General features: G+C 43.8%; 1 protein-coding gene across 1 annotated transcript; it reads left to right on the top strand.

Moving 5' to 3' along the window:
* The first annotated feature begins 1,013 nt into the window (after positions 1-1,013).
* On the top strand, positions 1,014-15,797 carry LOC118421927 (polycystic kidney disease protein 1-like 2). The gene is made up of 23 exons (XM_035829429.1): positions 1,014-1,031; positions 1,153-1,209; positions 1,541-1,684; positions 2,336-2,426; positions 3,403-3,479; positions 3,994-4,125; positions 4,444-4,543; positions 4,973-5,049; positions 5,611-5,719; positions 6,343-6,506; positions 6,883-7,479; positions 7,783-8,013; positions 8,402-8,569; positions 8,980-9,140; positions 9,498-9,700; positions 10,188-10,430; positions 11,033-11,241; positions 11,713-11,824; positions 12,157-12,401; positions 12,835-13,027; positions 13,433-14,056; positions 14,340-14,876; positions 15,521-15,797. The coding sequence occupies exons 1-23, from the start codon at positions 1,014-1,016 to the stop codon at positions 15,703-15,705; spliced, it is 4,677 nt and encodes a 1,558-aa protein (XP_035685322.1). The 3' UTR covers positions 15,706-15,797.
* The last annotated feature ends 570 nt before the right edge of the window (positions 15,798-16,367 follow it).

Raw genomic sequence — 16,367 nt, 5'->3', positions numbered from 1 at the left:
GATAGATAGATAGATAGATAGATAGATAGATACATACATACATACATACATACATACATACATACATACATACATACATATATACTTGTAGACAGATTGATAGGTGAGGTAGGTCAGTAAGCTAAAGACATATTGAATAACGAGAGAGAGAGATATGAATCTTAAACCTTTCCTGAATCCTGTGGATTCATTAGCCTGACTAAAGTCGCGCCCCTAGCGGCCGGCTCTACAATTGCCGACGCCCTAGGAGGGGGCCCAGTGAGAGATTGTGTAAACACAGGCTATGGATTCATATACGCTCATCTTTTGCAGGAAGTTGTGGACCATCGACGTTTCGGCATTTCCCCCAGACAAACTGTGCACCTGGCGAAGACACTGTCTCCAGCCACTTGGGTGTTTCCTTTGACTTCTGTGTGAACGCCTGCTGTGAAGACTCGGCGTGCTTGTCCTTCCAGTACAACACTTATTCTAACTGCCATCTGAAGAATAAGATCTGCTCTGCCGCGGAGAAAATATATTCCGGAACTGGAAACATGTATGATCGGATTCCTTTACCAGGTTGGTGAATTTTTGTACGTTAAGCCAGTTTATATCACGGTAAATCAAATGTTAACACCAATAAAATTAATAGGGCATGAACGAGTTGAAAACAAAATGTAGCTGGCGCAATCGAAGTTGCGTGCACGTTTCAAAACGTACGTTTAGGGGATTTGTGTGACTTTGTGGGATCTTTCATGCTTATCAATCACCCTATCATGTTGTTAACATTTTACAGTTTGGATGGGCGTGCCGTGTTCTACCGGAAAAGCCTTCGTCTGCAAAAAGACAATAGGTTGGTTGTTATCTTTTGTGCATTGTCTCTTCAGACTGAAATTCAATTTGCTGTATGTATACAGACCAATCATCGCTCTGCATACGCTCGGCAGCAGGGGGAAGGTAAAAAATGTGATTTTTTACATGTTTACATAGAAAGGCCATTCTGCTTACTGTTGTATTTTGATCATTTTCATGCAATGAACACAGATCTGCAGGTGAGCACCGTATTTAAGACACGGTCTATTTAGTCTAGCTACATTCCATTTGCTTCGTTAGTGCTGCATATTTATCAGATATGGTTCATGTTGTTGTCTCTGTCACTCTCTTTGTGACCAGGACCCTGGAGCCCTCACCAACTACCTGACGACACTCCCAGAAGTACTCACGGATAACGTACGTCACATTCAACCATTAGCACGATTTGAGCTATTTGCGATCATCTTGTCGTTTTCCAACAAATGAGTACCAAATCACCAAAGGCAGATGAACTAACATGCTGTTATTTGAAAAGAAACTGGAAGATAAATCTAACGTTCCACCAGCGTACCATTTGGCTGATTTCCATTGCACTTACTTGGTCAAACGTTTTTGTCAGTGTTTATTTATTTATTTATTCATTCATTTATTGATCTTTAGGGTAGTCCCTTCAGTTAACGTAGTAACTGATTTCCAAGGGAGCCCTATGTTATTTTTTTTTAATGACGGAGGTATTGCTTTCGGACAGGAACTTCTTGCCGTGTCCAGAAGCCTGACCAGCGCGGTTGGGCCCTCTAACAACTTAACGGCGAATCAGACCAGCAAGCTCCTGGATTCAGCCGTTGGAGTGTTTCTGCGGATAAACGCTTCAACTGCGAGCGAGGAGGCCAAGGTGTCACTTTGTCATCGCACCAATACTAGTATCTGAAAACCAGTTAACACATATCATCCCACAACTAGAAACTAAATCCAGATGATGTGCTTTCTGGATGTAGAGCTAAGCAACACTCCATTTGCGTAGTCTCTACCAGACTCCGGATCGCTGGAAAATCGTAGAAATGGAACAAATAGAGAGGAATATAACCGGCCAGGGAACAGCTCGCGATCCCATGCTGTTCCCTGGCCGGTTATATTCCTCTGGCTGGCTTACTCCTCTGATTTGTTCCATTTCTACGATTTTTCCAGCGATCCGGAGTCTGGTAGAGACTACCATTTGCGGTGTAAGCTAACTGTTGTCAACCTACCATTCAAAATTTGTAAGATATGCACTGTACTGTTGCACTGAAGTGAACTGACTGAACTGTTGCTTAGCCACACCGATGCGAATGACTACATTCATCATTAGCCAAGTTGCAAATGTGTTTGCCAAATAGCAGTTACTCAAACAACTGGAAACGGCCAATATACCTTTCGTCAGTGACACTGGAAGTGGGAACGTCTGACTGCTTCCAAAACAATATGCTGTTGCTTGAGTAACTGATATTTGACGTATCTTACTTGGATGTCTAACCTTCATCAACATATCCATGTATTGTTATAAAAGCTTGGAGTTGCCGAATCACTGAACGATCTGGCGACAGCCGGGTTTGGAGCCGAGCTGCAGAACGGGACACAGGCAGCAGCCATGGCCGCTGGTGAGTCCCTCAATGTGCACTCTCACCAGACATGGGGCACGTACGCTTGCGGCATTGACGGGTTCGAAAGATACCCATCGAGTAAAAGAACGATTTTTCTCACTTGTTTTGTATTTTGTCGTTTTCTATGCCACACTTTAACATATTATGCAATATCTGAATTATTAAAAATCGGAGAAAATAACAAAACAGTGCCGCAGTAAACGAATGCAGCAATGCCGCAAGCGTGCCCCACGTCCGGTGAGAGTGCATCTTAACATTGCCACTAAAAGTGGTATCTCACTGCTCTTGGGGCATCGGTGCGGCAATGCGGGTTTCGCAAGATTACTCAATGAATTTCAGATATAAAGAGCGGATTTTCTTACGTTTTGTGCATTTTGTTGTCTTCTTTGACTTTGACTTTATTCAGATCCACTTTTAGCTATTACAACAATGTCTTCTAAGTCATACTTTTACGTATCACGCAATATCTAAATTCGGGGAAAATACCAGTGTCGCAGTGAACAAACCCCACAGTGCCGCACCGGTGCCCCAAGTGCAGTGAGATACCACCTTAAGTTACATTATCATAATGATCGAATGAATAACATCATGTAAGGCTCTACATATTTGTTTACATTAGGCTATGACTAATGTGTTTATGTCTTTAATGGTTTGTTCAAATCAAGGCTTTTTGACCCAGTCTAGGCGAAAAAAAGCTAAGTTGGTGGATGGTGGAAACTATTATACAATGAGATAGCTGTGAATAATGGCAGCTCGCTCCAGACCCTTGCGATTTAGCCCCGCCTATTGTAAGCTCCTCGCAATTCAGCCCCTGGCTGCCAAGAGAGCGTAGTCGACCCACCCAATAACTAACCTATAACTAATTAACATTGGTTATGAAAGCTTGTATACATGTGGGAAACAGTTGTCATTGAGAGAGTTCTGTAGATTGGCAGTCCTAGGAAATAAGCTGTTTTGTGTTTGCTATCTCCAGGTACATTATCCGTGATTCTGAATCTGGCACCTGCGAACAAGACTGCAGATACACCCCTGGGGAAAACACTGGACAAGGTGAGCTTATTACAGCCATTATCAATGGTCGTGGAGGAATCGTGGTCTAGATTCACCTTTGAATGTAACCTCTACCAGGTTCCGAGTATCGGTAGTCTAGTGATAGAAATTGGACACATAGAGTCAATAGTACGCTAGGGGAGTCGGCAGGCCAGATAGAGAAGTTATTTCCTCAGTTTGTTGCAGAGGCTCCGTGGCTATTAGACCACCGATCCCCGGAGCATGGTAGAGGCTATTTGATTGAATATCTTGATGGAACCGTCACGGTTATCGAGAAGTGCGTGATCTTTCGTGCTGACTCAATCATACATTTGATATATTGCCGAATAAAAGCCAACGATTCTCAGTGTTTTACTATGCCTATGGAAGTCGATTGATGAAATGTTAGTACAGATATCAGCGTCGTATTGATCGTTTTTCTCTTATAAGAATCATTCAAGTGCTCCATAAATGTGTCTCAGGTGGGCAGTTTTATACACTTGTGGAAATACACTTCTCTGTGGTGATTTTCCAGGTATTTCAGTCTTCAATGGCAGGCCTGGGCATGGCCAAGAACATCACTGACCCAAAGCTAGCTGAAGACCTGAGCAACAATTTCTTGTCAGCAGTTACAGTGTTTGGTACTGGTAGCGATCCAGATGCGCAAGTATGGGTCAAACCTTTCCCCTTTTTGTTTAGTGGCTAACTGTGTGCATCACATGAATCCATGTGTCATTTAAAACACATGCCAATAAAAAAACTTTAACAACAGATACAAGAGCGAATTTTATGAAGATTTGTTTCCAGAAAGTTGTGCATGCAATACTATGATACTGAAACCAACTCATGGCGATTCTACCATGCGACCCCTTTTTTAACGTAGTGCTTTTCTTATAGCTCAAGTGTTCATCTCATCTCACTATACATTATAGTCGGAAGTAAACATTGACAATTCATGATCACGAATATGATACATGTGTTCCAGCTTGCGGTTGCTGGCGCAGTGGAGAATCTTTCTACCGCTTTGTCTCGTACTACTGGTGGTAATGACACGGACAACAACGCCACCGTCGCCATGGCATCAGGTAAACAAGCCCATGCAGTAGAATTGCAACTCGACTAACTCCGACATAGGCCTTGTTGCAAATTTAGCGTTAACAGCTCCTCAATGACCGTTGCCTATTGACAGCGAACGAGTGACGGCCGTGAGCGGCTAAACCTACTGCTGCTTAAGTTAATGCAAAGATTTGCCATTACCAGGCTCCACATGCCGCTGTACAAATAGTACAAATTGGCAAATAGACAATATACCAAAGGATGAAATGCCAGAGGAGTTAGCCAGCCCAAAAGTATGGTTTGCGACATATTGATTAAAACTGTACGTAGGAGATTGATTTAATATTCGGTGTTGTTGCTTTTTTTAATCCGAACGAATTTGATGACCTTTTCACTGAATTCAGTGCCACTCCATGAAAGCTTCCTCTCACATTCATAACTTGATTTTCATCACACAGGCTTTCTTGGTACGTTAGACACTCTCTTAACACCTGAGCCTGCTGAGCCAAAAGGACCCGCCCCATCTCCAGATAAGGTGAGATAAATATCATGGTACAAACACTGAAAACTGTATTACTTTTACGGGCCTTTTCTTAACTTTCGGATGTGACCCCTACGTTGCCCCATGGGACTCATTGTGGCTAGCGGGCTATTTTGGGGCATGGCCGGACGACCGAATATCTTAACTCGTATTTAAAATCCACCCGAGACTCAGTGACAAATGGATGCCGTCACTAGATCGTGAAAACACCAAGACACGCCCTCCTGGTATCTTGTAGTTCACCGGGACAAATTTGTAGCTTCGGAGCCCGGCCGGGGCTACACCCAATAAGGACACCGATGCTATGACCGTGACATTAGAGGAGCTACTAATACATTGTATATTCAAGTAGTGCTGATTAATCTCGAACCAGATCCACGGTGCGTAATGTATACATGTAGTATCAAACTTACCTTAGCCGGCTATACTCCCTGGCCAGCTTTATACTATCTTATGGCACCGTAGGATGTGCTTGGAGATTAGTACTGATGTCAGATGCAGCTACTCCAATGAACTCAATCATATGCCTAATTAGCCACATATCGTTTACCATAGAAACGGGCCATAACAAAGAAATGTGCCGAGGCAGTGAAGAACCTAGGAAACATGCTGTCCAACGGTCTGCCAGAGAACTCCACGAAGAAGGTGGAAGTCAGTCGCGGAGGTTTGTACATGTATCATTCTGTGTCTGTATCTCTAGATCTATGCATGTAGTCGGTATAACCACCCTGCGTCGGTATAACCACCAGCTTCACAGGCACGCGGTGCGACAGCAGCTGTTTATATTACACTGAAAGACCTGTCACACCAAACTTTTGTACATTTGACTGGAAATGTTGTTGAATGCTATCTAGTGAGGATGCTCATACTGTACTTTAATAGTACTGGCAAGGAGTTCCACCTTACGATAGTTTTAGAAAAGTACGAATCACGTTCATACTTTGACTTGGTTGAATTCTTTGACACTTGAAGGTATAACTATTCCTTCTTCTTAGCTGGCATTAGATACTTAGTAGTTGGTACATGTACCCATTTATGAATCTACATCATGCATAGGATTAGTAGAGTTTTCTTTTACACAACCAGTTAATGTTACCTGCTGGCGTTCGATGCCTATCAGACATCTTCCTCGGAGCTTCTGCTTCTCATTGCTACATGTTTATGCAGCAGGTGTAGGTGGCGCTTTTAAGGTGAGTACACAGTGCCTGATAGGCATCGAAACGTCCGCAAGTAATATTAACTGATGAAATTGCATAGTCTGAATATTTGGCCGGATATTTTCGCCAGGTCTGACCGTGGCGGCGCAGGGGATCGACAAGGCCGCCGCAGAGAAGCCAATGACCGCCGGGCGCAGTTCGGTCAAACTACCGACGGGGTTTCTGGACTTAGTCCCGGAACCGGCAGACACGTTTGGTAATGAGGAACGGGAGGAGAGCCGGATCGTGGTTCAGGTATGTGGTGCAAGAAAGCAGCTAAAGACAGGGAATGCTATTTCTCGTCTGCTTGTACGTGTGTTCATAAAGACCTAAGGTGATTCTAAGACTCTGGATATGGAATCTTAACTCAACTGTACTAGGCTGTAGTTTCCTTCAAGCCGGTCGTTGTTATCTGCATCAAGATGCCCGTGTTTTGTGCGTTGGCTTGGTTGTTATAAAGATAAGCCAAGAATGTACACATTGATACATATGCTAGGTAATGTAAGAGTGGTTGAAAAATATCAAATTTGACCAATATCCCCCATCTCACACCAGCATCTTCCTGGACAGGGGTAGAATTATATTGCATACTTGATTTGTTTCTCTGTGGACGTCATGTTGTTGGATGCAGGTTGTGCTGTATGACACAAATCCGTACGTTTGGAACTCGACCGGGAAGACCAGCGTGGAGTCGTCTGTCCTAGACATCGTCATCAAGAGAATGCCCGGAAACCACGTCATCAAGATGACGTCACTTCCGAGCGACTTCGTCATCGTTCTACCACAGGAGGTAGAGGACCTGTCCTTCAATTACTTTCACATCAACGACTCAGACACCCTATACGACATCAAGTTCCACACCATCAACATCACCAGCGACGCTCAGGCGCTTACCATCGCCGTGGTTCCAAGTGTTCCTGGTACCAAACTAACCCTGTACCTTCGTGACAACGGTTTTCCTACTCACGATGCTTACAACATGACTACCATCGTTACAAGGGGCAAGAACGCCAGTCATGGCCTGGACAGTAGTTCCGTTGGCTCCTTCTCGTTCTTTTTCACCAACGTAAGCGATCTGTCGACCTTGCACTTGGGAGTGTACTTGAATGAGAGCGACAGCGGTGTTCCTATCGGTGAGAGTGGCTTTGGATACCACCTGAGCGTGCGAGGTCTGAGCTGCAGTTTTTGGAACGAGCGCTTGGAGTATTGGCAAGGCGAGGGTTGTAAGGTAACTAGGTAGCTTTGATACTCTTTCCCTTATATCAACATGATACGCATCGAGCCTGAAAATAAGCTTTTCATGATGTCTTGCAATTCCAACTTAAGTTGTCCTGCATAGCCTACATTCGGAATTCAAGCATAATACTCTGTACTGGGCATGTCACTGTGAGTTGATCAGTCATTTGCTTGCTTGCTTGCTTGCTTGCTTGCTTGCTTGCTTGCTTGCTTGCTTGCTTGCTTGCTTGCTTGATTGATTGATTCATTGATTGATTGATTGATTGATTGATTGATTGATTGATTGCCAAACCAGGTTAGCGCAGACTCCAGCCCGGAGTCGTCAGTTTGCCTGTGTGACCACCTGACAGCTTTTGGCGCCAGTTTCATGACACCCCCAAACTCCATCGACTTCAACACCATCTGGGGGAAGTTCGCCAATCTGGGCCAGAATCCTGGAGTTTTTGCTACAGTTTGGGTCTTCATAGGGCTGTATTTCATCGGTGTGATCTTCGCCAGGCGCGCAGACAAAAGAGATGCCATACAGGTAAAAAAAAAATCGTGATTTGTACGGGCCTTTGAACCTCACTGTGTCATCGTATAAATTGAATGACAAATGCTAGACTTAATTGCTTTGTCATCATTAAGTAGCTTGAAACAAATATCTCAGTTTAGACAAAGGTTAGATACCCAGGTAATAAGATACGCCAAATAGATTGTGGAAATCGTCAGACCTATCAGGTGGCATCCAAAGTTAGATAAGCTAGGCTTAAATGTGATGAATGAAATGCCAATTGTATTATGCTTTGCAATTAATGTAACACATATAGGCATGTAGATAATAAAAAGGCATACCAAGTGCTCCTGAACATTGTAATGAAAGGTGCAAGTTGGCTTATATTTACATATAAATTAACATTCTTCGATCATTCCAGGCCGCCGTATTGCCTCTACCAGACAACCGACCGAAGCACAGCCATGCGTACCTGCTGTCGGTGTTCACCGGCTCCCAGCCCGGGTCTGGCACGGACTCCAGGGTGGTGTTCATGGTCACGGCTGAGAACGGAGACTCGGGCGTCAGGGCGCTGGGGAACCAGGCGAAGGTAATGGTAGAGTGGAATATCTTATCACCAAGCACAGTAGAGGCATCTTCTATGGATAGTTTTAAAGAACACTTGGAGATAGATGTGCAAAAGTTAGGTGTGACAGGTCGTTCAGTGTAACATAACCAGCTGCTGCCGCGCCGCGTGCCTGCGGAGCTGGTGTGTTACGCCGAAGGGTGGTTATACCGGCTATATAGATACAGATACAGATATCAGGGTGTTGTGTTTGTCATCTTTATTCCCGGGCCATGCAATACAGAGGAAAGATGTCAGGGCGCTGGGGAACCAGCCGAAGGTACGATATCAGGATGTTAATATATTTCTGTGCCATGCACCAGAGAGGAAATAGCATAAAACGGTACGTACCATCCTTGAGATTTGTGATGTCAAGTATATCCGTGTCATTGCAGGTTCTCAACAGATCGACGAACAAGATGTTCTTGATGACAACAGAACAAAACCTGGGAAATCTCCAGAACCTCCACATTTGGCACGACAACAGCGGGAAGAGAGACCGGGACTCCTGGTACCTGGACAGGGTAGTGGTTCAAGACCTACAGAACGGCTCAACGTGGGTATTTATGTATTGGCTTTGGTGCTAGATAATAAAAGCGTGAACCTATATCTTGTTTTAATTACAAAATTTATGCTTACAACCTCCACAATGGTCAAAATGCTCTGTTGCATGATATTCTATTCAGCTTTTTACTCACCACTAAGTATTGCGAAATGTAGAATTGCAAAAGTACTTGCGATGGTTGGATTCAGATGATATCTAGAAATCTTGTCTGTAAGTATATTTTCTGAGCGTTATTTTTCCAAATCAAATCTAGATGTTCTTTGAAGATTTGAAAGAGGTTTTGATATACTGCGCATTCAGTTCATCGCAAGCTTGGTCTTTCTCGCCTTCTCTTATTGGCTGATGCAGCTCCATTTTCCTGTGCGATGATTGGCTGGCCGTTGACCGAGCCGACGGGCTGATCTACAAGAACCTCCCCGTAGCCAGCGAGGAGGATCTGACGTCATTCAGCTATCTCTTCACCACAGCAGCCAAGAAGAACTTCATCGACGGACACTTATGGATATCTACTATAGCTGACGGGATTTCTGCAAACTTCACCAGGGTGCAACGTAGGCGCATACTACATATATGCTGGTTTTTGCCCCTATTTTTAGATGTGGACTTAGCAGGTAAACGGCAACAAGTAGCAGATATGTAAATTTTCGTCGAAAACTTGTTCTTGCATGATTTTCTCGTTTCCATTTGAGGAGGGGAGCTTTGTTTTCCAAAGCTTTGAACATACTTCTTGCGAGCTTTGATCGAGCCACAAGTAAAATTTTACATTGGACGCTGCTGTGTTACGCCGAACGGCGGTTATACCTGCTACACAGATACAGATACAGATACAGATACAGACAGAAACAGATGTCATGATGTATTTCTAGGTTGGTCGTGCTGTTTCTCCATCCTGTTCTGTACCATGATCTCCAACGCGATGTGGTACCGTACGGACGACAGTGTGGAGTCCCCCTCCGTGCTGAGGCTCGGTCCCTTCAGCTAATTATTCTACAGATTATAAAAGGCAATTCTATGTTTTATGGCATGTTCTATTTTCAGGTTGGTCGTGCTGTTTCTCCATCCTCTTCTGCACTATGATCTCCAACGCGATGTGGTACCGTACGGACGACAGTGTGGAGTCCCCCTCCGTGCTGCGGCTCGGACCCTTCAGCTTCAGCCTCCACCAGCTGTACGTCAGCGTCATGAGCAGTCTCACCGTCCTGCCCGTCAACGTCATCATCGTGCAGATCTTCAGGAGCACACCCAACTCTAGGGGGAACGAGGTGGTTCCAGACATTCCAGGTTACTTTTTTACTTGTTCATCCTAGTTATCCCTTATGGGACGTAATACTTTACCCATCTTGGGCCTGTTTTGTTCTGTTCTATAAGGACTCAGCTGCATCCCGGGTGATCCCTATAGACGCTATATCTCTAGCCGCAGTGCGTCTCTGTTTGTTTTAGAATGTAATCGTTTCCTCCTTCCCCAGGAGACATCCCATGTTTGCATTCATAGTACTGTGGAATGTTATTGATATTGTGTCTTTACCCCTGTACTTTTAAGGGTTTGGTGTTCGCTACTTTGAAGCCAGCGAGACATGAACGTCTCAGACACGAAGTTGGTCTTGCTGAATCTCCACTGATTCAATAGACAAATCAATACAGATGAACATGCGGATGGTTCCAAACTAGATCGACTGATTTTATGGCAATATATGTCGATGTATGTTGTGTTCTATTTGCCATAGTGAAATAGCATTCTAAAATGGAATGTTCTTATAGTTGCTCTGTGTCTTGTTACCTCACCCAGAATATGACCAGTGGCATTTGTCTCCAACTCAAAGGTCTTTTATTATTCTATGAATGGTGACCAACAAATACGTAAGGCTTGTGTCTATCATCTACAGGTCTAGGTCAGAGTAACGGCAGCAAAGACAAGATGCTTCCCTACTGGTTAGTGTACGTGGGCTGGGTTCTGGTGTTCCTGTCGTCTTCCGTTTCCGCCTTCTTCACGATTCTGTACAGTCTGGAGTGGGGGAAGGAGAAGGCAGACGCCTGGCTCATGACATTCTTCCTCTCATTTGTACAGTCGACGCTCGTCATCGAGCCATTAAAGGTACTGGACATTTACTGCACAATTTTTAAAGTGAATCTTTTGGTAAAGATTCAGATTAACGAACAGTTTAAGGGTCCCTTGTTGCAAAATTCGAAATTCGACTACTGCACACTTTTGATTTGGTGAAAAAAATCTTACAAACGAACGTTTTGAGGGCATTTTGTTACAGAATATGAAATTCAACTACTGCACACTTTTCCTTTGGTAAAGCATCAAATTAACGAACTGTCTAAGAGTATTTTGTTTCAAAATATGAAATTCTACTACTGCTTACTTTTTATTTGGTAACAAAAAAAATTAACGACCGGTTTCAGGGTATTTAGTTTCAAAATATACAGTCAGCTACTCCACACCTTTTATTTGGTGAAGAATCAAACTAACGAACGGTTTAAGGATGTATTGATTTGAAATAATTCATTCAAGTAAAGTGGATGAAAGATTATCTACTGACAACCAAATGTTTTTTCAAAGGTCGTCATCGCGGCAGCTTTACTTTCCCTGATGTGTAAGAAGATGATGGCTACTGGTGAAGAGCTTACGAAGAACGTTAAAGCACTGGCGACAATAGATGAAGAAGAGACAGGTACGTGCTTCACAACATTAGCATTTGTCAACATATTTAATAGTTTGAAATACGCTTAGTTTCGTCCGTAAACTACGTTTCTACATTTATAATAACTTCAATCCTGCTTCTGATTGTGTTACTTTGTGTGCAATATTTCTGTTAACCATGTCGAATCGTACATATTCAATTGGTAAATCATTTCTTAATATTATCCTAGAGGTTCACATTGTCTGTAAACTTCGGCGCAATCCAGTTTATTCTGCAAGGTCGTTTTGTGCGATTTGTACCAATTACTGCTATTATCACAAATCTGTCTATGTACGCGTAAGATTTATTGTACTTCCCTCTAGACGACCAGAACAGTTTCATCAGGGAACAGCGCCGAAAAGGAGCACCCAGACTGGACAAGTCCACCGTCCTGCAGGCTGGAGAGTACCGACAGCGGCGCTACAAAGTCAGCCAGACTCTCCAGGAGATCGTGTCGTACTTGGTTTTCCTCACTTTCCTTCTTTGCGTGGCAAACGTCGGGGTCACCAACCTGCCGTACTACCTGCACCGTTCGATGCAGCAGACGTTCAGTGACAAGTTGTTCAAGGTGCGTCTAATTGTTGTTTGTTTTTATTACTCCCCCCGACTTTGCTTCTCCATCTATTCTTTTCATTCATTGTAGAAACCAGCATTTTTTTTACCCACGTTTGTATCTTCCATCGTATGTCTAGTGGAGTTAGAAGTAGCCCCAATGCCTTTTTAGAGGCCGCAGGGGCAGTGCAGTGTCTACGTCACGGCCTTGAAGGCGGAGCCCACCGCTTTTCTCCCATTGTCTTTTACCACCCCCCCCCCCCCCCAAGCGAAGACAAATACCATTTCTGTACCGGTCTAGGAACGTCATGTAAAGTACCTGTTACAGGGTCTTTAATATGACAGGATTTGAACCTAGGGCCTATGGCTTCTGGCTCAACTATTTCTAGTAAACTTACGTCGACAGTGAATTCAGTGTTTTGCGAATTGTCTTCTCCGTTCGTTGATAGAGCATCATAAAGAACGGGACAAAGGAGAACCTGAAGACGTGGCTGGAGAAGACGGTGGTGACGGAGCTGTTTCCGATGCCGGCGGGAAGAACGAGGCGCAGTGTGGACACAACCGGCTCGCCGATCATGTCGAACCTGCCGCTCTACAGGCTTACGGAGCCCAGGCTGCGGCAGCAAAGGGTACTGGACAATGGTAAATATTTCTTCTACTCTTATGTATGTCATGGTTACCCGGGGTTGCCCAGCTCAGTATTATGGTCACTGCTTTGTAGTTATATTTCACTAGTGAGAGACAGAAGAAACCAACAATACCTAAACGCATGAACCTCATTGTCTGGTCTGAATGCTGTCAATCTTTTTTAGCGAGTTGCCATTTGAATTAGTTGGGTTTGGTTTGGTTTATATCGATCTTCATTAGTGATACATCACTACTCTTCCTTGATTCCAGATTTAAATATAACAAGAGAAATATTCAACAAATTATGACTTTGAATTAACAAAGCAAACATAGAGTGAACTCAAAATCAGTGATAGACAAATTGTTTCATTGTCAATAGATACAAATATCGTATTGATCCTATATTGTGTTCAATTGTAGGCGATTGGATGGAGGGGGATGCCTTTCCTGGATGGAAATCATCCGGACTTGGCAATGCAAGTGTTCCCAGTCATCTACAGACTGGCTGGAACTTTTCTGCAGGACTAGGGTACAACATATTCCCGTACGTCGGAACGCTTCAATCCTTCTACGAAGGCGGCTTCAACGCAGAGTTCGGCAAATCAAGAAACTCTGCAAAGGGGACTATAGCTTATCTTTACTCCAACGACTGGATTGATCGTAAAGCTCGAGTCGTGTTTCTAGAATTTGCATTGTACAGCGCCGACGCGAACCTCGTGTGCACAGTTACCTACCTCTTTGAGTTTACGCCAATCGGTGCAGCCATCCCCACATCGTCGATTTCCGTCTTCAGACTCTATGACTACGTCGGAGCGCAAGGAATTCTGCTTGGGTTCTTGCAAGTGATCTTTACACTCTTGGTTTTTCATCTTACATGGAGACAACTAAAGGACATTTACCACAGTGGTTTGGCATACGTGAGTGACATATGGAACTGGGTTGAAGTGGTGAATCTGACGTTTGCTTGGATGGTGATCTTTGTTGGGGTGACAAAGATTGTGATTGTTTCGAAGACGAACATTCCTCATCTGCAGGATGGGACTGGTGAGTGTTTTCTGCAATTCTTCTCTTCCCATTTTTGAACCTAAGAACCTGAAGGTCATCGTTAAAGTCTAATGCCACATACAAAATGGATTATAATGGTTTCCAAATACCTGCTCACCAATCCACATTTAATTACTGTACATGTTGTTTTCTGTGTATACCATATTTCTCAAGCTTCTCACCTACATTTTGCTGCTTCATAATACTTCTGTGAGTCCTTTCAGGTCGTTACAAAGAAACGATGTTCCTGATGAGACACATCTCTGTATTTTGTCTATTGCAGAAGACACCCATGAAAGACTAGTTCAGCTTGCCTTCATCTCAGCCCTTTTCATCTGGACGATGGCGGCGGTGGTCTTCGTCAACACCGTGAAGTTTCTGAAGCTCCTGCGGTTCAACAAGATCATCTCCTCTCTGTCTCAATGTCTGCGCGCGCTCTACAAACCACTCATAAACTTCATGGCTGTCTTCTTTGTCGCATTCCTGGCTTTTACGTTCTTCGGGTGGCTGGCGTTCGGCCGCGGTCACAAGAACTACCGAACAGGGATACAATCGCTCACGCACACCTTCATGATCGCGATTGGGAAGGTTTCCCTGTTCATACCCGTCACCAGATCCAACGAGTTTGCGAAGCTCTACTTCTTTGCCTTCATCATTGTGATGGTTTACTTGATGATGAACCTCCTTATTTCGGTGATAAACGAGGCTCTGGCGATCAGGGGCGATGCGCAGCTACCACCGGAGCAGAAGGAGATCGCGGATGGGATGAGGGAGATGGCTCTGCGGGTCGCCGGGAAGAGACGACAAACTCGCTTACCAGGTAAGGCCTCTTTTCCAAAGTCTCTACAAGCCTGACTACGCTGGCTGCTATACGGAAAATAATTCGCCAGAGGACACTTTTACTAACAGAGGAGTTGGCCGACCGCGAGGGGGAACATTAACCTTAGCGCGGACCGACTCTCCTGGCCAATTTCCTTTTTTTTGCCGAATTTTACTATCCTCGTACCCCTGTAGGACGGCATGGTAGAGATTACCCTTTCCATTAGGCGATTAGCCGCTGTGCTCTCACTGCCACCGAAAACGGATGTGCTTAACCTTCCATTTCATGGGGGTATAATCATACAAGATGCAAAAGCGTGACTGAAAGTATTCGTTATTTCATACAATTCGTCAAGCGACATGCCAAAATAGAGTGCCGTCCTAGTGGGGGTATAAGAGTTTCAATTGTGTTACTTGGGTTATAGCGTCACCTTGCTATACTGATGACCTATTCAATATGTTTCATGCATAAAGAATACGTGACCATCAAAAAGGCAGGAAAATTGTTGAAAATTGGGAATAGATCTAAAGCTGAACTGAGAGAACACTTCCTCCAGCGATTAAATAAGGTTGTTTACAAAATATGAATGGATTTGATATAATCTCACTAATTATACATGGTGTTTTGATTTTTTTTTTACACAGATCTTTACGCTTCGAAGTCGGCGACAGACGAACTTGAGCACCTCCTGGAGGAAGTGGAAACCAGAGTTCGGGACATCAATGTCGAGTGGAGAGAGATGGACAACAAAGTTCTGCAGCGACTTCCGGAATTATCTATCAACACTCAAGAAGCGCCGGCTCGTCAGCACTTTAAGGACTTGTTGTAGTTATCTCACCTCACCTCAGTTATACCTGGTCATAAACTATGGCTAGGTCAAGTATATAAAAAAGTTATTGACCATATGTAACAACATTACCTAAAACAAACAGAGAATTATTCAATGTACTTTTATCATGTCCCGACTCCATATCTGTCCACCTAGGCCAATATATATATATAATGCTATGCAAAAGAGAAGTAGACTAAATGTTTTAACAATGTGAAATACACTATGTCGCAATATTTTTTCTGTTATGTTAGATTAGTATACTGTTGTATACTGTTGTAGATAGTTTGCAGTTTGCCGTACATTGTACCAGTTACAATCGTTGCGCAATAAACTTGACTTGACTATATTAGAGTGGACTCATTCCTCAGCTAACCGACATCTATCACACCGCATTCATCCCTCAGTAAGACATCTGAAGCCGCATAGTTCCTGTTTCTGAACCTTTATTCAGCCTGCTAAACCGTTTTTGTTGCGTACAGCTTCTTCAGTGGCTATAGGCTTAATCATGATTATGCACTGGAAGGTGTATAAGAAATTCACGAACCTGTGCCATTGATTAAGCTTCTACTAAGCCACTGAAGAAGTTGTACGCAGTGAAACCGGTTTGGCAAGCTGAGTTGGGTTCTTAACTAGCTAGATAGGACTGTGCGGCTCCAGAT

Source organism: Branchiostoma floridae, chromosome 8, assembly GCF_000003815.2.
Source record: "Branchiostoma floridae strain S238N-H82 chromosome 8, Bfl_VNyyK, whole genome shotgun sequence".
NCBI classification, from domain to species: domain Eukaryota; kingdom Metazoa; phylum Chordata; class Leptocardii; order Amphioxiformes; family Branchiostomatidae; genus Branchiostoma; species Branchiostoma floridae.
The sequence above is the reverse complement of the archived record's forward strand: the minus strand, read 5'-3'. Positions and strand labels throughout refer to the sequence as shown.

What these genes read in the sequence shown, in the direction of transcription:
- LOC118421927 (XM_035829429.1), top strand. An exon ending in GGTGGTTCCAGACATTCCAG is followed by an intron (nt 10,431 to 11,032) that starts GTTACTTTTTTA and finishes TATCATCTACAG; the next exon opens with GTCTAGGTCAGAGTAACGGC. An exon ending in TCATCTGCAGGATGGGACTG is followed by an intron (nt 14,057 to 14,339) that starts GTGAGTGTTTTC and finishes TGTCTATTGCAG; the next exon opens with AAGACACCCATGAAAGACTA.